The sequence below is a fragment of the Bacidia gigantensis genome (assembly GCF_019456465.1).
Source record: "Bacidia gigantensis strain McMullin 20006 chromosome Unknown contig_125, whole genome shotgun sequence".
In the NCBI taxonomy this organism is placed as follows: domain Eukaryota; kingdom Fungi; phylum Ascomycota; class Lecanoromycetes; order Lecanorales; family Ramalinaceae; genus Bacidia; species Bacidia gigantensis.
The window spans coordinates 1,337,747-1,359,826 of NW_025408591.1; the positions used below are offsets into that span (position 1 = coordinate 1,337,747).

Genomic DNA, 22,080 nt, shown 5'->3' on the forward strand with positions numbered 1-22,080 from the left:
AGGCATTTGCATCGGAAATGCCGGATAGAATAGTCTATAATGGCGGGGTATAGATTGATATCAGCCCATATAGCCAGGTATACACTAGTCTATTGTCATTGAATCATTTCTGACAACGCTGGAGATGCCCTTTTCGCAGAATCTACATTTGCTTTCCAACCCAACCACAAAGCCCATATGCTACATACTAACCATGCCCCACGCTTCGCTCCTACCTTCTCTAGATGTCTACAACGAGCAGCCTAATCCGCTACCGCAGTCACTTATCCCCTTCATGCGCCTTAGCACGACCCTTCACCCCCTTCACCCCCTCTCGCTGCCTCATAGAAAGCCTGCAACCTCCGACCCCATATCTCCCAACGCCTATAACTAAAACCCCCAACCTCCGCTCTAGCCAGCAATTCCCTTACAATTCCCCGTACAACCCCCTTCCCCTTCCCGCTCTTCTTCCCTGAGAAAACTCACAGCATCCCCTCCCAGCCTCCCCCTACCTCTCCCCACCCCCCACACTATTGCACCACTACACCCGCCTTGCACCCCCCCCCTCCTCCACAGCATAATCCCGTCTCTCTGTCATCCATACCCATCCCTACCTATCCTCCAAGGTCATATAACCCGCTACCGCCCCCTCAAGTACAATTTTTATCCATAAATTGCAGCAGATTTAGTGGGCGAAATTTGTAATAGGCGTATCCGTTTCTCGGATTCACGGACAGGAAGGGGAATGGGAAGTGTTCAAGGACGGTGGAAAAGTAGGGAGGGAGGAGTGGGGAGGAGTGGAGATGTAGGAGGTAGGACGAGGGGATGGAAAGGCAGGGCGAGGGTTAAGACGGGGTAGGTGTTAGACGCAGAGGGGCGGACGCAGATAGGGAAGGAGAGGGGGAGGTCAGGGCATGGTTGGGGAGGGGACTTGTGGTGTGTTGGAAAGGGCGAGGGGGCAGGGAAGGCTGAGATATTAGTCTTCCTATTCTTTATGGCTGCTTCGAGATCGGCAAGTGAATGCAGGAGCCCCTCGATATCACGGTGCATTTCCATCATCTTAGTACATGATTCTCATCTGAGCAAGCATACATGGCAGCCAAGTTCTCTGCGTTATCGTGTGCCCTCCCGATGTCCCCCGCTCGGCTCCGCTACCTCTCGGATTCAGGCTTCCTATACTTTTAGTCCATCTTATCATCTTTATTGACCACTTCCCACTCGTCATCCACCGCATCCTCCTTTTTCACATCTACTTCATTCCCTCCTGGGTTTCCGGAATGAATGACGTCCCAGTCTTCATTATCGAGTCCTTTTTGTGTATCGATGTCAGCACGCCAATCCCCATTTTTCCTTTGCTCTGTCACGTCCTGGAAAAGTTGGGTGGGTGAAGTGCGGCAGGAAGCTTGCTCTGAATTGCTTTTCGCCTCTTCCGAGAACCCCATCCTTTTCATCGTCTCTTCGCTGTATTTCTTCCTTAAAGTCTCGAGGGGCTTTGCATCCGTGCTCAAGGCTTTCATTGCATCATTCACAAAGTCGCGAGGATAGGTTTCCGACTTTGGAGTCGCGGAATGGACAGCAGTGGTCTGGGGAAGGATCTGTGGTGTGGGCTGAGCGTTGAAGATGTCGTTTCGGGTCTTAGGACCTGATGTGGGGGGAGGGTAATGCGCGAGGTAACTGCGACGGCTCTGGTTGTCGACGCTCTGGTTCGAAGATGCTTTAGGCTGCAGGCTAGCTATTGGAGAGGGTTGTGCAGCGGGCGACGCTGCAGGAGGGCAAATGCCAGAGTTCTCGGCGCGGTAACGAGTAAAGTTGGGCATTGGCATTTGCTCGACGTGCTCTAGATTAGGTTTAGGGTGTACAACATGTTCCTTCGACGCACTCTGTATGGCAGAGGAGAATTTGGCCAAAGCTCTCGTCTGTTCGTCTCTGGTGTCGATGCGCTGCATGTGGTGTGAGCTACCTAACAGGAATAGGGGAGAGACGGTTGAAGGAGTACCTTGCAAGCCTCGAGTGCTTCTTCGAGCTCACGATCCGTTACTAATCCTCGTGTGGCTGGATCACGTCGTGTAGCACAAAGATTTGCATATTCCGCGAATACTGCCGCTCTGTTCAGCTTGTTGATGGATGGCATGCTGGCAGTGGAATCTGAAGACATAGGCTGTCCGATCTCAGTGTCGGAGATGGTAGACCCGCATTCTACGTCCAGAGAGCTTCGGCACGATTTATCTTCCATGTTTTGCTTTGAGCCTAGCGAAGTGGGTGGCTTCAAAGGTCCACATTTCTGACTTTTCGACTTGACAAGACTCAGCACGCTCTTGGCCTCCGCCAGCTCGGCGTGAAATGACCGGAGTCTGTCAAGAGACATTTCGCGTGCGGATATTGACAAAATAGATGTATAGAAGTTCGCCAAGAGGGAAACGAAGGCGGGGGACAACAAGATTCGACGTAGCGCTAGCGTGAGTGAATGAAGTGTTACAACACCGTATGGGATACAAAGGGCAATGAACCCTAATCATTTATTTTTTTTGAAATCCTGCAATTCATGCACTGATTGCGCACTCGGCTGCGGCGTCATTTGGTAGTCACTTTTGCGCCACTCACATACGCTTCATACACAGTCACATCAGCCCCTGCTAGATACAACAGAGAGCATCGAAAGCTGGGTATTGGGAATGGGATCTAATCAAATTGTAGCAGTCAGAGTATCTTTCAAAGACCATAGAGACCATACTGTGAAATCTCTTCGAAGTCTTTTGCAATCCACACAGTCTTGGTCAACCGTTCTTCAGCCCAATCAGCTGATCTGTCAACCTTTCTGTCTTTGGTCGCCATCCTTCGCTGGCTGATTGGGCGTAAAGCTACACCAAGCCTATGCAACGTTTGCGCTAGCTGTTCTTGGTCTCTCGTCGGAGGCTCGTCTTGAATGCAAATGCTCAGATCTGCTTCCATCAGGCATTCTAAATCTGTCATGGAATCACCCACGTAAATGGTCTTGATACGCTGAAACTTTGCCGCCGACAGACTGTTCTCCGTAAAATCACCAGCCAACTTCCTCATAACTTCCAACTTGTCGGTGGAGGTAAGTATTCGCCTTCCCGTCAGAATCTTGGAGCCTATGATCAGGCCACTACCGTCCTCAGCAATGTCATTTGCATTGACTGCAATCCTCTCAGCATCGAAAGTCGCGGCATTGCGGCTTACTTGCATGTCTGGGTCAGAGGCTCGAAGTATGTGCTCAATAAATCTCTTGGACCACGCAACAGAGATGACGTATGCCACACCGGTCGCTTGTGCAGCACCAATGAGTGATTGCCAGCCTTTTCTCAAGCTCACGTGCTTCTGACGCAGGCTTGCTTGAGCGACTTCTTCGACCATTTGGGGCGTTACACCCTTAAATAGACCTTGACCCACGACACGGTCGAGACTTGCGGCTTCTACATGCTTTAACGAATCCAGATACGCAGCCTCATGAGCAAGTGTTCGTCGTTGTTCTTTTTTGAAATTGTAGGCTTCATTATGCCTCGCAAGATCACTCTTGTAACACTGCGATATCCGAGTCAATTTCGGATGAAGAGCAGGCTGCTTATCACCAATTAATTTAGCAGTGGTCGCAATAGAAGCTATGTACTCGAGTGTGGATGCAGTAGTAAGCGTATTGTCGAAGTCAAGGAAGAGGAGAATATGTGCAGCTTCTAAGCTACTTTCGCTCATTTCAAAGAAGCGAAGAGGCTTTGACGACCTACTGATCACGAAGTGACGGCTCTATCCCCATCAAGAAATTCTTTTCCTGACGAAAGTGCCGCCAAGAAGTAGGCAAGAAAGAAGGGAAGGGTTCGTCGTTCCATCGTCGTTGACAATCCCAGATTCAAGGGAAGCCTAGCGAACCCTGGGCCTAAGTTTATTAGACCCAAAGTTTCGGGCAACGCTCTAGGCATAAGCTCCCTAACGACTTCCTCTCTCTTCAACCTCAGATCATGGGCAGATTTCGTTCACTTGACTTTGGCCTCGATACAAAAGGCGCATCGTACAACACGCTATTTAAGGCACCAAAGACGCCAAGTGGTGCCTGCATTGGCGTGTCATGACAACCATCGTTCAATTGCATATGGTAGCCTCCAATAACGTCTGTGTAAGTACTTATGAGATGATACACATCATTTTGCCAACAGCAGCACCTCCTGAGCGGACTGCTGCTTTATAAAAGCCTGCATCAATCAACTTTCATCAGCATCAGTGGATTGCTCAACTCTATTATCCTTATCACGGTCGGGTTGCCAGCAATCTCCTTAGGCGAGCCGAACAGGGATGCTGCCCCTGACAGAACTCACGCGCGGGCCCGAGGGAAGTCAAATCCATGTTCAAAGAAGGGGCCGCCCGTTGATCTGCGCATCCATGGAAGCTTTCAACAAGCAACACAGTGCTTTTCTTTCACTTGGAATAATAATGTTGCAAGAGCTTATAAGTTATCTCGAATGCGTGCGTCATTCTTGCCTGCTCTTGGCCATTCCCTAAGCCAGCAGATGAAGTACCAATATGCCTGTAGTGAGGAAAAACAACGCCACCAAATTGCAAGTCTGCAAAAAATGCCAGGTCCAGGCCGTCATGGCCCATCACCAAAAATCCGAATTGGGAACTTGGCATGCAGTCATCATGCTCTAATATCCCCATTGGGGCCAAGATCTATGGACGATCTAGGAACCCACAAACCTAATCTTCACAAGCTTCTGCACAGGCACTTTTCCTTTTTTCTCTCTTCTCTCCTGTCCCAAACTGCTCCTCTTGCTTCCTTCCTCATCCACACTTTCTGCCTTCTTTTCCATTCGAATGATTGCCCAAGCCGTCAAGCAAGCCAGTCAGGCAAACGATGCATAGCCCTTCAACCTCCAAAACCCTCACTTCTGGACCCCAAGCTCTCGACACCATGACCACCACCACCCCCTACACCAATGCCCGAATTCTCCACTACCTCCTCGCCGCCTTCGGGCTCACAGTTCTCATCCTCACCTTCGTTCCAACGCCTCTGCACGACTCGCCCTTCTCCGCCTCCCTCACCGCCCCCCTCACCACCTCCCCCGAATCAGAAACCGCTCTAAACCCTCTCACCACCACCCCTATCTTCACTAACCCTAACCGCAACCCTACCATCTCGAACTCCCAACCCCCAATCGGCTCCAACGACCTCCCCACCTGGCTAATCTGGACCAACTCCGCCGCGCCCCTCCGCCAACGCCGCGAAATCATCCGCTCAACCTGGCAACGCACCTTCGCCTCCATCCCCTTCACGCCGCTCTTCGTAATCGGCGAACCCACCGCGGAATGGCTTCCCCTATTGGCGCAAGAAAACGCCACATACGGCGACCTGATAATGATAGGCGGGCACGGCGACGGCGCCGAATTCGCAAACACGATCAAACCATTCGAAGTCCTTTTACACCTGCGCGACCAGGCCCGCGAAGGAGGAACGAACTACACATTCGTGACGAAAACAGACGATGACACATACCTGAATGTAGCCCGGCTGTGGGACAGCTACATCCTCCCGAACGCGGAGGCGGAGAGGACGATCATCAGCCGTCCCATCTGCTTCGATCGCCCGCACGAATACCCCTCCGGCCCTATGTACACGCTCACATGGGACCTGGTCGAAATCCTCGCCGACCAGTACGAAGCCACGACCGAAACCGAACGTTTCGAATTCACCGGCACCGAGCCCACGACCAAAAAGGGACAAACAGGCTACCGCCGTCGCGCGGGCGAAGATTTCCTCGTCGGCCACTTCTTGGTGGAAGCAAACGAGGAGTTCGGCTACCTGGGCCTGGATTTCGAGGAGAGCTGCGATGTCATTGAGGCGGAGGGACAGTTTAATGGGGTGACGGAGAGGAGTGTGGCTGTGCATCGGATGAAAGCCGATGAGGAGTTCCTGTGGGTGAGCGCTATGTTTGGGGAAGGGGGGTTTAAGGGCGGGAAGGTGGAGGGGGTGGATTATTTGGCGTTGTTGAGGGGACGGGCGGAAGAGGTGAAGGAGAAGGCAGAAAAAGAAGCAGAGAGGAAGAAGAAGAAGAAGGAGCAGGGGAAGAAGGGGAAGGGTCATAATTCATGACGGGTTATTAGCGCAAAGAAATTTTGGGAACCGCTGGATCGTGTGTGCCTGAGTGTCTTGATGAGGTGTTGGTGCGGGTTGACGTTGCAAAACAGCCACTCTTGAAGCTCGGTACCACTGCTGAGCTATCCCGCCACAGTAGTTGGGATTAGCAAAAACACAACAAGCCCAGATATTGTGATATGACGAGTAAGATGCACCTGCGCCGAATGAAAGGAGGCGCGACGAAGGGGACGAGAACGAGTGAAATGGTCGGCTCATATTAATCAACATGAGGATTGATACTAGAGTGGCGTCAAATGCGACCATAACGTGGTTTGAAGCATCGAGCTGGCAGAACAGACGACGGTTCTGGTTACTTCATGGCTTCGGTTGAAGCTGCCGGGCTCTTGGTGGTTGAAACAGTGGTATGCCGTCGAGGTGTGGAAGAATGATAGAGAACAACTTTCCAGACCTAATTTGTTGTAAGGACAACAAAATACTTGAAAGTGAAGGACGAGATCGAGTTGGTTCGATCTGTCAATTAGTGCTGCCACATAAGATGATACCAAATGAGTGTTCCCTACCGACCGTTACGAAGGAAATTCGTTTCAGCGTTTCACCCATCATGTTTCGTCTTTGTACTCTTCTGCCGTCTCTGATATCGAAACGAGCATAAATTGTCACTCTTTTCTGCGGTGTCAGACTTCGTTTGGCTAAGCTTGTTGCTTTCAATGCAAGGTACCTCATCTTTGCTGAGATCAGTGAGAAACCTGGACGAGTTGCCTTTCATCCATGATATCCCATCTCTGTTGAGATCAATGAGAAATCTGGATAGCTGGCTCAATAGTTCTTATCAAATGAAGCCACCACAGGAACCTGCTTCCACAGATATCGCCAAGCCTGCCTTGTGGGTGTATGGTCGTGATCCAATGAAGGTACACTTTCTATAATTTTCAAGGTCGGTGGTACTTTGACGTCAAGCGGGCCTCGTAGGCCATTCGTGGGCACACTTCCTTCGTGCAGTGTAGTGGTGATATATGTAGACGTAGAGGAAGTGTTTAGTGCGGAGTCGGCCGAAGAGCTCACGTTGATGCCTAGAAATAGCGCTTAGCCACTGCAGCCATACCATTGATTCGAGCACTGGGGTGGGAGAAGTGGCTCATGCAGATCCGGTGGGGTTCCTACCAGTGATGCGCCAACTGTACTCGCAATCGAATATCTGGCCACTTCCAGATGCTATCGAGAAAGGGGTGGAGTAATTCTGCCCTTCTACAAATTCCGAGACCGCGGTCCATTTGAGCGCCTTCAGGAATCCATCCTGAAGGATTGCGACTCTGTTTCTTAAGTCTCCAAATGTGATTTTAGGGACGAGTCCTGCCCGGTGACCGACAAGATATAGATGATGGTAGAGTATGCGAAGCAAATCAGCCTTCGTGGTGGTCATTTCTTGAGTGTCGACAAGGATAAGATTACACTGTGATCGTGGTTGGTATCGTGTTAGTGACTCTGAGTACAAATGTTTTGGGCTTACTCACTTCTGCCAAGTAGTCTGCCGACATATCCTCAATTGCTAATACTGTGCCTAACAGGACAAGAAATAAAGCCTTGAGCTTCTGTTGTGTATAAGTAGCCCGCTGGTCTGAGCGAAGAGTCTTGTCAAGCTCCTGCAGTAGATCCCTGCCTATGCAAACACCTAGATCGCGAAAACTCTGGCCCATCAAAGTAGAACCAGGAGCAACATTTTCGGCCTGGCGGTAGCTCATCCACATGGAAGATGGAGTCATTTGTGGGCCAATGCTGTACACCAAGGAGGAAGCCAGCATGAATTGCTGAAAAAGCTGACAAAGTTTGGGGTCCAATAGGTCTCTGGTCATCTCAATAAAGCCAATGTTTGCCTTTAGCGCGGATAAGTAAAAGGGTGTCGAAAATGGGTGATCTGGACTGAAGCAAGCGCCAAGCCCCGAGACAAAGACATCTATATCCCATGCGATCGAGTCTTCTGTGAAGTGTTGAGTTGTGGTAGGGGGAAGAGCACGTTGCCGGGCTTGTGAAGACAAGAGGTCGAACATTGGATTCGAGACAAGACCTGGCAGTATCAGTGGTGTGTCTGCCTTGAAGAGCATGTAGGCCAACTTTTTGCATAGATGTTGACATCCTTGAACGAAAAGGGTACGCATTCCATGCCCTTGTACAGAGGTGCCTTCCATCGACGTGCAGCCTTTGACTTGAAGCACGATTGGCATGGTAAGTCTCCTGAGCACTACCGTCTGTCAGCATAGTCTCTCGGAAAACCTAGTTCCTAGACCTACGCTCACACGTCTAGCACGGCACAAGAAGCATGCGCCCCTCTCGCGAGTAAGGTTGACCTTTTGGCGATGTTCGTCGTTGTACCTTCTCCGCCTTCGCTTAGACTTCGTATCACCTTCAAATACAGCACGTTGGCGCTTCCGCGTCGCTGCCTGAGGTAGGCCAAAATCTGCAATTAATTGTACACTGTTGCTGATTGGAGGTGCAACATCAAGATGTATCCAAGTTGAAGCTGTAGACTCAGGCTCTTGAGTCACTTGATTGTGAATAGCATTCTGCACGTCCGAGGGCTCAAATAGGCCTTCAAGCGATGTTTCCAGGTCAAAAGTGACATTTTCAAAGTCTTTGGGGTCAAATTGAATCGAGTCAAATAAGTACGGGTCAAACTGAGCAAGATCAAAAGGGCATGGGTCAAATTGATCAGCTTCGAAGAACGTGTTGTCCATACTTTGACGTCTGCATTCAAAGAAAAGGTTCTGTAAGAAAACAATCAAGCAAGAGTTTAGAAGAAGAACAGGGCATGATGGGGATTGAATGACAAGATGAATAAAGCTCGGTGTGATTGTCTAGCGTCGTCGACCTCACACCGAGTTACCGAAATAGGTTTGGCCAGACGGTGGCGTTCTTAGTGCCATGTTCTCGGCGACGACATGCACACCGATCATCGCTTCAGACGTGCCTTCTTATACTAATGGGGCGCAAGAGGTTCGATGTAGAGATTGTTATGGTATGATGAAGTGGAGGTGTCACGCCTGTGCATTGAAGGTCGAAGACGACTTGCGTCATGAGGACTGTAGCGCAGAGCTATATTTTGTCACGAGTGCGTATCTCTCAGACTGGATTTTCGCGCCCGTTCTGGGGCTTTTCTAGATGATGCATAAAACCGATTATTCCGGTGAAAAGCAGTACAATCAGTCTATAGCTACGAGGCCTATAGTTGATATGTTGAAATTTACAAGACTTATCGTTCTCATAAAGAACAAATAGCTACAAGATTAAAAGGCAATCAGGTGTGTTCTCGTGGTTGAGCACTGAAGTGAAATTAAAGGAGACTACCTCGAAAAGGCTTAGTTTTATGCATCATCTAGAAAAGCTCTGAATGTCTTCCGTTGACCGACTTTATTGCGCCTATTTAGACCCCCCTTTTCCAACATCTGGGTACAATTGCACATCGATGCGTGAGCTTGTAAATTTAAATCGAACCGCGAAATTCAACGTCCAACGATTACTCTTCCGAAGACATAGAGTCTAATCGATCGATTCGTTGTCAGTGTGATTGGCCGGCTCATCTGCCGTCTTTGCCAGTCCCTTTCCATTCTTATTCACGAAGAGCCCCTCTGAAGGGTCGATTCTCTTGTAAATACATGGATGACTATGCAGTGCAGCTGCGTGCGCGGGACAGTCCATCACCATCTCAAGTTTCTTCGCTGATATGAACGGATGCTCATTGCCTAAATTCATTTGTCTTTCGTCTTTTCGAAGCTTTTCGGAGCCGTAAATTCTGGTCCTCGCTCGATCTAGGAAATCCTCGATGTCCTTGTGTTCTCGTACTAGCAGAGTTCGCTGCTTCCTAGATTGAGGTGAGTCGTTAGCACCTTGAGAGTTTCAAAAACTATGAAACGCTCACCTGTCAGAAGCACTTCTTGATGTTAGACGGAAAAGGCTATACATCTGCTTATCAGACTGTCAATTAGACGTGAAGCTGATGCTTTCAATGAAGATATCATGTTGAAGAGCAATCATGATATTGGCAAACTAGCATGGACTGTACGACATGAACGTAACAACAACCGCAGGTGATCAACAATGAAGTCTGACCAATACCACTTCATTTGATTGTACAACATCAAACACACTGCTGACTGGTCAAATAGTCTCACAGATAAAGACAAGACAGCCAAACGGCATACACAGCCGCAAAAGAGGCTAGAAAGACTGACAAGACAAAGGATGCCTTCGGTTTGACTACAACTTACTGCAACAGCCTCTCATTCGACACTCCCCGGCGCCGGCCTCAACACCAACCTCTCCTTCATCACATACTTCTCATATTCATCCCTCGTCGACCCAACCCCCCAAAACACCACCGCAATACTATGTTTCTTCCCCGCCGGTTTCCACCCCGCCAGCCCTTCCTGCCCCGCATGTTCCACCGTGCCCCCACCCCCCTCAACCACACAATCCCAATACACATTATCCGCCTCCAGGACCAACTGCTTATAGCTCGTCTCATCCACCGGCTCTAAGCCCTGCGGTAATGCATGCAGTATTTCCCATTCCGCAAAATACCTCGATCTCATGAAGATGTAGAGGACGCATTGGTTGGAGGCGCCCGGGTAGCGTTTTGGAAGTTTCTCGCCCGGGGCGCCGGGGACGTGGATGTCGGAGAAGGCGAGGTTGCGGTAGCCGTATTGGGCCGGTTCGAGGGATTTGAAAGAGAGGAGGGCCGAGAGGCAGTCGGTTTTGTTGAGGAGGGCGGTGTTGGCGGGGTACCATTTTGGTGAGCTGGAGGAGGGGTGGCAGTAGGAGTCTATTGTGTCGGAGCCGCGGGGTATGAGGAGCGGTGGGGTGGGAGCTGCGTGGGTCTGGGCTATGCAGGTGGAGAAGAGGAGGAGGAGGAGCCATGGTGAGGATATGTGGCTGGGAAATTGCATCGTTGTGTTTGCTCTTGACGTGCCTGCACTCCAAAAGTCGTCGTCTTCATTGTTGCAGGGGAATGTCGGTAGTTCTGGAATCCCATCAAGAGAAGGGGTGGGGACCTGCGCATATAGAGTTCGTCATGTTTCACGCGCGAAAGGTATTTTAGGATTTGATAGCCCATCTGTGTTTCGAATGGGGAATGATCTTCTGATGATGAGGAATCGCAGATCCAATCATTGTTCTCCCAGCGTGTCAGAGATTAGAAGGCTCGATTGCACGAGAGTATGAAAATCCACCAGACAACAAGGATATGCCTAAGCTTGGCTCAATTGTGGGCCAAATATAAATACACTCAACATTCAACTATGAAATTACCTACTTTACAGACTCTTTGTTCATTGACAATTATAATCCTGACGATAATGGTCCGTCTTCAGCTGCCTAATAGACATTCTTTGGGAGATTTCGGCAGTAGCTTGTACGTTTGCTTTCAATTTCGTAGGTCCAGAAACCCCGCATATCCAACACTCGGTATCTCTTCAGACCTTTTAGGGATGAGGCATACTTACAACAGACGCGGACTCAAGCGTTTTCGGTGTGTAGGAGTCGGATGCTTTGTCCAGACACGACGCGAGGTGCTTCTTGAGTGCGGTGGATTCGGCTACCTTGCTGTAATCGAAGTCGACATCGCAGAGATCGAAAGTATGCTCCGCTTTCGCTCGCTCCTTTTCTTCAGTTTTAGCTTTCCACTGAGCTAGACGCCATGCCTTGGAATCTTTGATTGGGTCTGTCTGGTCCTCTTGGATATTAAATTTGACTTGTTTGCACCCGACACGTTTCGGATGGCTTTTGAAACATCTTTCGAAAGAAGCTAAGTCGCCCTCATAGTACGCGTGCCACCGACGAATGAGCTCCTTATTCCACTTCGACCTTGCATATCTGCCGTTCACAACGACATGACTCTTTTTGACTGCGAAGAAACCGCGCTTGGGAAATTCGCTCTGCGTCCTCTTTATGAAGTCCGTAGGTATGCCCATGTTGTCCCTGGAGTTGAAAATCGTCTGTTTTGACAAGACTGACATTGTTACTTCTCTTGTCTGCTGCGGGTCGGCTCGATCGACGGCGAGCATCTTGAAATCATTCTCTGAACTTGGAGCGCCGGTGGGATGATAGGATGAGTTCCTTCTGGGTTGTTCCGGCTTTGTTCGTGGTGACTGCTTCATGCAAGACTTGATCGCCTTATGTTTGTTCCTTGTGCTGCGGGGATTTGGATGTATCTCTTCGCGGTGTCCTGACCTGTACCCTTTCAGATTGCTCAAAATCCGTTCGTACATCAAGGTTGGGCCGATGTTCTCCATGACACCAATAGCCAGTAGCAGTTCAGATGGTGGCGACCGACTTATTCTCGATGGCTTTTCGGACAACGAAAACGGAATCTTTTACAAAATCGCTCGTTGTTCTGCACTCTAATGATGTTAAATAGCGATGCGGAGGACGGTGAAAAGGGTCGAGGACAGGACCATCTCTTTTAATGTGTTGATTGCCTTTATTGTTCGCGGCAAAAACATAGACCAATGAGAACAAATAAAGACACGAGCGCGTCACCTTACCGCTTCGAATACACTCGATTGACCTCATAATCCTTGTGCGACAGTACAGGAGAGTCTGCAAGGCCCAACGCATACGGAGAAAACAAGGTTAGGAGTATCAGAAGACCGGGAATGAATCACAGCCCCATCGCCTTCATCAAGTCTTGGGCCATAGGCAGCCATTGTTCATCGCAGTCGACAGCTTCACTATACCTCTGACTTGTTTCGATTCGAGTAGACCAGTCTGTGGGAGGTGTCTTGAAACTTATGGTGCGTTTCCGCAGGGGGTGATAGTGAATGATGGAGTTGCCAAATTCAGTCAACGCCTCGTGATGGCGACCCTGGTCAAAGTCATGACACTCAACACACTTCCCCGCTTCATGTCGTCCTTCTCCGCCGATTTTGAAATCTTTCACCATGGTCATAATTGTGAGACTTTGTCCTCCAAATGCCTCGATTCAAGCTACTCCCTCCGCGCGAGCCGCGAGAGGAAGATGTTTTGACTCAACGACGTAAGGCGTTTCGCAACGCCAAAATCAAATTAGAGGGAGGATCACCTTCTGTTGGACGACGCAACCCACCCAGGATTCGTAGGAAACCTGTGAAGTATGACTCTCAGATCAAGATTGAAGACGAAATATCGTGTTTACTGAAGCACGAGGAGGGGACTGAGAGGGTCGATCCACCAAGGACAATGCTCCGCTTGCGCCTGCATACAAACCCCATTCAATCAAAACCAAAGAGACTTGGACGACCAAAACTAAGCACGACAATAGCGAGTAAGACATTCAAAGCTTTCCCTGCTTCTAGATTATCTCAACCCCAAAGCATTAAACAATCTCGGTCTAGATCATTGGCCAAAAAGGGGGACACAGAAATAAGCATGTTGTCCATAACTCTCGCGCTGCGACAATTGTATGTCGCCGCGCAGCACGATGATGCCTTGTTGGTGGCCGTCGATGAAGCCCTGTCAAATTCGCAGCCTCATGAGACTTCATTTGAGACGTGTTTCAAGGAAGCCTGCGAGCTGGTCAGAAAAGACCAGCAGAGGGCTAGAGCTCAAACCCTTGAAAATTCACAAGCCCATCATAGTCTCACAGAGCCGGCAAATGATGCGTCGACAAAACCAACGACCGAGCACTTCACTTTTCCCCGTCACGCACCGCCATTCGCAGACTCATCAATGTCAACCGAAGGAAGTCCGGGCCAGAACAAATCTCCACAAGGTTCATCTTGGTTAGCAAGGGGCGAGAAAGCTTCGTTTAAAGCAACTTCCAAGAGACAAAGCAAATATATCCCACTGGCCTTCCAATCTACGCCCCCGCTTGTACCACCACAGCAGACATCTGTTCCACATCAGCCAGCCTCGATATCAAGCTCTCGGTTGCACGACTCTCCTTCTGATCATCCTCTATTGTCGACTGACCGCAATCACTTCTCTTTCATCCCCTGTCATACTCATCGTGATATCGCTAGCAGCCCCAGAAGTATTGTCTCTGATACACTTGAAAACAGTCCACCCAAAGAGATCGAGGAAATCTCACGTGAACCTTTCCTTCTCGCTGGTGGGAAAATGAAGGGTCTACGGCCATTGCGACCCAAGCCCGCCGTTCCGCAGCAAGCTGTGACGTCCACTGGATCACCTAGACCGCCTGCAATCTCACGCGAAACTTCTCGCTCAGATAGTCGACCATCTTCAGTAAATACTTCCGCTACGCGAGTGGCCATGGCGTCGACTGCAGTGACTGCATCGCCCAGACTTGTGGAGACTAACATTCCGCCTTCACCAGATCTTTCGATAGTCATGTGTCGACGGGTCCGCTTCGCTTCGCCTTACGATCCAACGTCAGCTGCACAAAATCAATGCAGCGACGCCAGAAAGAAAAGAAAGCGTCTCGAGGACGGCGACGGAACAAGGCAGATTGCAGAAGGAGGAGGCCTCAAGAGGATAGCCAAGATAGAGGAGCCGGAGACTACATTGAACAACGTCAGTGTACAGCTTCAAAGCTTCGATGAAGAAGACGACGAAGACCCACGTGCTAGTCTGCAAGAAATCCCTTGCATCGGACACACGGTCAGACAGGAAGTGAAAGAGGAGGATAACCAACCCGATATATCTTCAGGCGCCATAGAGGGCGAACAAGCAGCAGCATATAATCGACGTATGGCGATTGGACCAAGAACTCCCTCAATTAGCTCTGATGATTCTAATCAGGACTATGAATCGAGTCTAGAGTCGAGGTCACTAAGGAGCAGTCCTGCTTGGTCTCTTCCAGGTCAAGATCTAGATGAGGGACCCATCGAACCACAAGTGAGGCGTGAACAAACAACACCATCGAGCAGTCAAATTCGCTTTCACAGTAACCTTCCGAGCGAGCCGCTCGAACAGAGCTCCCTAAATGGCGATACTGAGGATTTTTTAGCTTTCCAAGGACGTGGATCACTACCCACGAGAAGGCACCAAGTGCAGCCTCAAAGTCCGCAAGCTTGTACACACCCTTGTCCCATATGTGACGACAGCGCAATTCACAAGCTGATCACAACGATGGGAGCCGAGTTCCTCGTAAATCGGGCCGATGTCGGCCTTTCGCACAAAGATGCCTTTGCTTTTTGCGACAAATTTCCCTTTCATAAAGTGAACAAGGAAATGCTAGACGACTTGGAGAAGAAGCGTGGCAGACGATGGGCCAAGACCATTGAAAAATGGACAAAGAAGATAGAGAATCTCCGGGGCGAAATTCGAAAGAATGGGATTGGAAGACCCCGAGAATGCAGACATCGGTGCTTGCGATGCGAGAGGCAGGCGATTCGTAGAGAGATAACCGGATTACAAGAAGAATTTGTGGCAATGTATGAGGATCTAGGAATCACTGTTGAGGATGCTTTGATTTTGTGGAACGGTCTTTTGTTGGGAGTAATTGGGACTAGCGAATTTCAGCCTTTGTTCAACAAGATTCTCGTCAAAGGGGGACAGCAGCTTGTGGACCACATGGACCCTATCTTCTCGAGTGCTAAGCACTTGATCAAAAGACTCCGTGCCGCTGGCGACAAGAAAGAAATCAAAGGCACATTGACGGTGGAAATCGATTAGGAGAGGCATCCGCAGCGAGGGCTGGCTATTATGCTGCCAGAGTGAGTGGCTTGTGGCGTGTCTTCGATAGTTTGCTCGCCTGTTCGAATACTTGCTCGCATATCAGCTGTATTTCTGTAAATCACTCTGCCTCACATATGTTGAAAAGGTAATGTATAATAATTACTATCAGGGTCTCATGATCATTATCAGCCTGAGTGCGTTGCTAAAAATATCAATATCACGGTGAAGGCTCGCCCATTAGTTGGCTTCATAATTGACATAGGGAAGGAACACTTGGGCGAATACTTCCACGCTCGCTGATTTGAATCCTTTCCTCAAACGGCATCTTTTGCCACAGCATGAAGGTTCCAAGTCCGCCCCCAAATCTGCAAAAGGGCATCAACACTTTGAGCAGTCGAATAGCTGAGCCCATACACCGCCACATTCTAGAATGACCAAAACACGCTCATCCATTACTCCATACTGTTCACTTTCCATCCTTTTGTTCAACCAAAAGAAAATCATTTCCTCACGAGAGCGTTGTTTCCTACTCAAACGATTTGTGCTCACTGAAAGCCAAAATGCAGTACGTTTTATTCAACAACCTGCCTTGCTTCCACGACGCCACGCGTCCCTTCCACATCACCAACTCTCAAGCCATCCACGAATCAATCCTCGAGAGCCACAATATCGCCTGGGCTTACAACGAGACGATGGTACCTCACCACCCTCATCTCCATCCCTTACATATCCCACCCCTTCCACGTTCTCCGTTCATAAGATCAGACTTCTCTAGCAAGTGTAAGAACATTTGCTGACACTCACCAGACATTTAAAATCCTCGACAACGTCTCCCCCTCGAAATCGCCCTCATGGAATCAGAAACCCACATCCTCAACTCCGTGCCCGTCCCTCCTACATCACTAACTACAAAATCAAAGCCCCAGTGGCAAAAACCCCGCCGTCGAGTCTCTTTCAACGACGACATCGACATCTCCTTTATCGACCAGGTCGATCTGAATTTTGCACGGTACTCCCCCAACCATTTGCCCAACCAACACCAATCCTTCCAAACGGACAATTACCTCAGCGACTCCACGAACTGGGCAACGTTCAGCTGCGGCCATGTCTCGCCTGTCCTGCCATACGTGATACCTGGGCATCTGATCCCAGATTTACCAGTCTACGTGCACCAGTGCTTTGAGTGCGAAGAGGAAGATATCGATGTCTGTCATGAAGCATTACTGCAGGCGCAGGCAGAGGATTGTGTGGTTTTGGGCATGAGAAGTGGTGAGCAGCTCTTTTCCTGCCCCCTCCCCCTCTCCTTCCCAACCCTCATATCTCTCCTTACGCCCCTTTTGCCCCTTTCCTTCCCTTCACCGCCCCCCGCATTTTCAAATGGAAAACCTCTAACACTATACCTCCCCCCCAAAAGGTGAAACAATCACCGTCCTCAATGCGCTCAAATCCGGCAAGTCCCACCCTTTCAACTACGAGCAACTCAAAGCTAAATATGGCGGCCCGGAAAAACTTCGAGATGGGAAGGTGGTCGGTGTGCTCACGTTCGGGAATCCGTTTAAGCGGCGCATGAGGGAGGTGAGGGGGCTGTGGATGAGGTTTAATGTTCGGTGGTGGGGGGAGGGTATGAAATTTGGGAGAGGAGGTGGCAAGGGGAAGGGTGATGAGGGGTGGGGTAAGGGTGAGGGTAAGGGTGAGAAGAGCGATGGGTGGGAGCGGGTAGGGAGGTGCGGACGGGGAGGGAAAGAGAAGTATAGGAAGGGGGAGGATGGGGAGTGGATTGTTGAGGTTGATGGGAGGGAATTTAGAGAGGTATGAAGGGGAGTGGGGTGGTAAGATCATTGTGATTTAATTGATGTGACAAGCATAAGCCAGGGGTGCTGGATGGAGATAGATATGCAGAAGTTTGCCATGTCAGTGTCACCTGCCTTGTGAGTATATGGCAACCCGATTGAGAGCTCACAGAGGTTCAAATATGCCTCTCTTCTTTTGTTGTCGTCTTGGTGCGACCTTAAGAGGTGAATGATGCTGTTGAAGTTGACACATCGGGATCTTCTAGGCGTCTTTTGGTGAGACTTTTGTGAAGGCTCGTATGATATCTCAAGATGTAGGAGTAAGAACCTAGAGGAATCCAAGCATAAGAATTACAGAATGTTCAGGTTGGCGTGAAGAAGTCATACAGCTACCATTCACTCTACGACTCATGTGGCAAATCGGGGGATATGATCGGGCTGCCCACGATCCGACTCGGCGGCAGCGACTTGTCCAGATCTAGAGATATTCGACTTTAGAAAGTGTAGATTTCTTCCAGTACCCTCGAGGTAGCCCTAGACGTGGTCAATGACACTAATTCTATCGCAGCAGCTTCGCGCTGTGCAAATGTCTTAATTCCAGCGACGTTCCTCCTAATGGGCCTCTGTAGTGATTCCAAAGAGCTGCGTCGAGCTCCGAGTTCGAAGAGCGTCGAGTATCCCAGCTCCAGAACGCGGTTTGTTGGACCAGATGGCACACTTTCGTTAAAGAGCTCTTGTCTGCTGTTATCATGGCCTAATTCCCGATATGCACCGACAAGGCTATTCTGATCGATCTCGAGCATGGAAGGTATGATTAGTCTTACAACTAACGGTGAAGGCCACAAGTCTATTTCGGTAGACGTGTTGGTGCCCGGGGTCGTGTGTGCATTCACGTTGGAACTTCATAGCACTTACCACTCCAATCATACATCTTCTTGTCCACTATATTGATAGCACGATGTACTGCATTAGCCTTGGTCCGCAAAGCGTGTCTGTTCCAGCGTTAGTACAGGCAACAACTACAACAGTCCCTTTCCAAGCTATCACGAGTCGAACGGTATCAACTCGAACGGCTCCGATAGCGAACATTCGCCCCGCCAAAGCTGTTTCCTTAGCTCAAACCGGAGCTCCTACTAACCCCATTCCCAGCATGACGATCAACTCTCACCAGGAAGGGTCTTCCATTCTTCCGGAGCACTGTGACCCCGCTAAATGTTACTTTGCTGCGACTGTCAGTATGCTCTTTGGCCCCAAGCTTCTTCCTGACGTAACGAAGACAGTCTATCTCTATTTCTACCCCTCAGATGAGTTGGTATCAGCATGTGCATGGTCTGCAGGCAACATGGAAGTGATAGCTCGACCTCCGAAGGCACTAAATCATGATTGAAGTCATTGCCGCATACTGAACACATGTAGACAGACTGACGAAGTTTTCGTCACTTTACCTGAACTTACCATTTACCATTGTGTCAGCTCCATGACCATAAGGTGGACCATCAATTCAGCTTCATACATGCCCTCAACTCAGCTGTCAACCATTGGTCCCGATGGCTCTGCTAGACGATTTGATTTTCCGGATATTACATGTTCATCCAGAGGTGGGACTGCTTCATATCAAAAATTGCGGAACCCGACTCTGGTGATGGCCTTGGGATTTTCTTACACTGGGGAAGAACAAGAACGCCATTTCTGTACTGGGACAGCTCTAATTGTCGATCCTCCACGAGCATGCGCGAGGGTCGGCTCTATCAATCATCCTCCGCCAAAGAACCGCCCTTATTAGCGATGAACTTCGAAATACACGTAATTTCAGGTACCCTGTCCTCTCTCGATCAAGAGTGTGTTGGGTGAATGATTACTGCATGAATTGCTTTTCTGGAAAATTTGTGTAAATAGAATCTTGGCTATACCTAGCATGATAGAGCAAGTCTATGTAGCCAATTAGAATGTCTGATTGGCAATGACGGATGTTCAGATCAGAGAAAAGCTTCAGACAGTGAGTGGAGGCCTATGAGCTTGATACTATACCAACGACAATTTGTATCATGATTGTGTGTGCCGGTAGGAAAGCGGGCGAGAAACAAACGTAAAACTCACATGCTGCCCCCTATACTCCTGCGCGTCCGGCTCCTCTATCATCCAGTCTCCACCGATGTCCCATAATCATCGTTCCAAAGATAACGCTTCACAGCCTCTGTATTAGGTCTCTCCTTAATCCTCGACAAATGCAAGACAGCATCCTTCAAAGAAATTTGCCAGTGGTCCCAGATTACTACAAACCCCATAAAACCCTCATGTTTAGCGTAGATGTCAGCATGTATGGCTTTCTCGCCGAAGATGCGCTGAGAAATGTGATCAATTTGATGCCAGACTGCGTATTCGAGAATTTCTCTTTCTCCTGATCTCCCGCTGTCTATCGCGTGAACAGAGTCGGGCGGCTGGTCTGGGAACAGGGGTGCCGGGACACTCTCTCCTCCACCGATGTTTTGCGTCAACTTGGTCATCTCATGCAGGTAGTAGAGCTCTTGGGATGTCATGACTTCGAGTCTTGGCGTCCATCTGGAAGTATCGAAAATCATCAACCCCCACAACGTGTAGTAACTCTGAACAAAGCGTCCGCGCTCAGTGGGAGTCATGGTAGGGGGATGTCCGCGTGCTCCTACGCCATAGCACTGTTCGAGCTCATCGGCTGATATCCCGTCGGCTTTTTTTGAGACTATCAGCGGCATGATCAAGAAGCAGCTAGCTTGTGCGAGACTCACTCTTGACTCGACTCACAATCTCTCTTTCGAACTGAACGATGGCTTTCTCAACAATCCGAGCATTCCTCATCATGCGAGCAACTCCCGTGGTAGACATTGCATCATCCACGGCCAATCCTTCTTGATCAGCATAGAAGCTACGGGCATGCTGAAGACAAGGAATGCTTTTTGATGCAAGGCAGTCGTAGATTTGAGTGACATTCGACGACCAGATATCTCGGAGATGCTTACACGTTGCTGAAAGAGCGAGGACGTCGGCCAATCTGGGCAGTCGACAGATGACTTGAATGGTGATCTCGCTCGGTAAGGATATCAGAGTAGGCCTCGCACCGATGGGAGTGTTGGAGTCAGACGTAGAGGCCATATCTGCGGATCTTGGTTAAGAATGAGAAATAATCTTGAGACTGCAATCACTGCTATCGGCACTGCAAGTGCAGGCTTGATGGATCGAGTCCAGTAGAAAGAGAGTGAAAGATGACCTGATTGAGATGTACGACAGTGTTGCTTCGAGGTATGACGTAACTTGCAGGATAGTGAGGGACCCCTCGGACAGATGCCTATGCAGCCGCTCAAAGTGCTTGTTCCTTGTAGGTACCGGAGTCTGCGTTTGAAAGATGAGGGTGTGAAGTGTCAGGATAGAATGACTGCGCCGGTTTCGTATTTAATCATCCGCAAATTATCGTTAAGGTTGCGTCACGCCCCTCGCCACGCACCTTACCTTTGCGAACCATCATACAAGTCAGGGCAATCATATCGTCGGACCCCTCCGCAGATGAAACCCCATATCCCATAGGTGATGACATGGAGAGATACTAATGATAGCGCTTGATTACAGGTGGGGGCAGGACATTATTTGTTGGTTCGAATCAGGAATGAAAGCCACTCACGGCCATACATCGCAAGAGATGTCTTTTGACGCATTCTCCATAATGTTGGAATGATAGTATACTGTCGATGCTTCTACAGTCTGTGCGGCGCAGCGCAAAGAGGGGTGGATAACATCTACAGAAGCAACCGCCTACAGGACCTCAATTCCACGGCTGAACTACGTTCAAGGTAGCGGATACGCTCTTGCACAGCCATATGGTAGGACGTAATCTCCGAAGCTTTCCTTTGCTCGATCATACCGTTGAGACTGCACAAGTCTCAGACCTTCAAGCCACAAGCGATTCCCACACTGCCGTCGTGAATAGTAACTTGTCTGAATACAATATTCGGCGAGGCTCCGGATAATAAAACCCTACAGCCTTCATGGAGATTGCATTACTGATCTAGAAGTCACAGCATCTACTCGGTGAGTCTTTCCATAGGCCGTCTCTGGCCGTTTAAGGACGAAGGATGAAAATGAGACAATCTCGCATAAACCGCGATGAACTATATCAATTTCTTGAGGCTGTGAGTCGTCCATAGCAGCTTTTCATGGACACGCAAAGGCTAACAACATAGCCTCGCTAATGCATATGAGACCGTCAATTACTCAGAGAAGGTCCTAGCCAACCGGATACTCCGCTCACACTCCACGATAAAGGTCCAATCAAGTGTACCAAGTTTGATATCCGTGTTCCCCTTTGGCTTTATTTACAGCTTTCAAAACTGTCACCTGGTTTTGCGAACGTGCAGCGGGCCCCCGTTGAGGCAACGCGCGTCGCTGTACTCCTGTGGCAAAGCAATGAACAACAAGAAGCGCCTCAAATCATGAGCAGCAGTAACAACATGAGACTCGTTCTTTGGTCTCTGTGGTGCAAAGAAGCAATCTCTGTGATGGAGGGCACCAATGCGAGGAGATTGTGGTGAAGAGTCGCGCACAGCCCCGTTCTCTCGTATATATCAAGAGGTG

General features: G+C 49.5%; 7 protein-coding genes across 7 annotated transcripts; 2 read left to right on the plus strand and 5 right to left on the minus strand.

Annotated features, from left to right (window-relative positions):
- Positions 1 to 1,160: 1,160 nt before the first annotated feature.
- On the minus strand, positions 1,161 to 2,344 carry KY384_001190 (uncharacterized protein; the record flags this gene model as incomplete). Its single annotated transcript, XM_044809722.1, has 2 exons — positions 1,161 to 1,919; positions 1,976 to 2,344. The coding sequence occupies 2 exons, from the start codon at positions 2,342 to 2,344 to the stop codon at positions 1,161 to 1,163; spliced, it is 1,128 nt and encodes a 375-aa protein (XP_044673629.1).
- A 344-nt stretch (positions 2,345 to 2,688) lies between these two features.
- On the minus strand, positions 2,689 to 3,690 carry KY384_001191 (uncharacterized protein; the record flags this gene model as incomplete). Its single annotated transcript, XM_044809723.1, has 1 exon — positions 2,689 to 3,690. One exon carries the CDS (start codon positions 3,688 to 3,690, stop codon positions 2,689 to 2,691), a length of 1,002 nt encoding a protein of 333 aa, XP_044673630.1.
- A 1,210-nt stretch (positions 3,691 to 4,900) lies between these two features.
- Positions 4,901 to 6,079, plus strand: KY384_001192 (uncharacterized protein; the record flags this gene model as incomplete). Its single annotated transcript, XM_044809724.1, has 1 exon — positions 4,901 to 6,079. One exon carries the CDS (start codon positions 4,901 to 4,903, stop codon positions 6,077 to 6,079), a length of 1,179 nt encoding a protein of 392 aa, XP_044673631.1.
- Positions 6,080 to 7,220: 1,141 nt separating this feature from the next.
- KY384_001193 (uncharacterized protein) lies at positions 7,221 to 8,814 on the minus strand (the record flags this gene model as incomplete). Its single annotated transcript, XM_044809725.1, has 4 exons — positions 7,221 to 7,535; positions 7,597 to 8,321; positions 8,371 to 8,380; positions 8,428 to 8,814. 4 exons carry the CDS (start codon positions 8,812 to 8,814, stop codon positions 7,221 to 7,223), a joined length of 1,437 nt encoding a protein of 478 aa, XP_044673632.1.
- Positions 8,815 to 10,356: 1,542 nt separating this feature from the next.
- KY384_001194 (uncharacterized protein) lies at positions 10,357 to 12,366 on the minus strand (the record flags this gene model as incomplete). Its single annotated transcript, XM_044809726.1, has 2 exons — positions 10,357 to 11,127; positions 11,578 to 12,366. 2 exons carry the CDS (start codon positions 12,364 to 12,366, stop codon positions 10,357 to 10,359), a joined length of 1,560 nt encoding a protein of 519 aa, XP_044673633.1.
- A 679-nt stretch (positions 12,367 to 13,045) lies between these two features.
- Positions 13,046 to 15,688, plus strand: KY384_001195 (uncharacterized protein; the record flags this gene model as incomplete). Its single annotated transcript, XM_044809727.1, has 1 exon — positions 13,046 to 15,688. One exon carries the CDS (start codon positions 13,046 to 13,048, stop codon positions 15,686 to 15,688), a length of 2,643 nt encoding a protein of 880 aa, XP_044673634.1.
- Positions 15,689 to 19,616: 3,928 nt separating this feature from the next.
- KY384_001196 (uncharacterized protein) lies at positions 19,617 to 20,607 on the minus strand (the record flags this gene model as incomplete). Its single annotated transcript, XM_044809728.1, has 2 exons — positions 19,617 to 20,185; positions 20,244 to 20,607. The coding sequence occupies 2 exons, from the start codon at positions 20,605 to 20,607 to the stop codon at positions 19,617 to 19,619; spliced, it is 933 nt and encodes a 310-aa protein (XP_044673635.1).
- Positions 20,608 to 22,080: the final 1,473 nt, after the last annotated feature.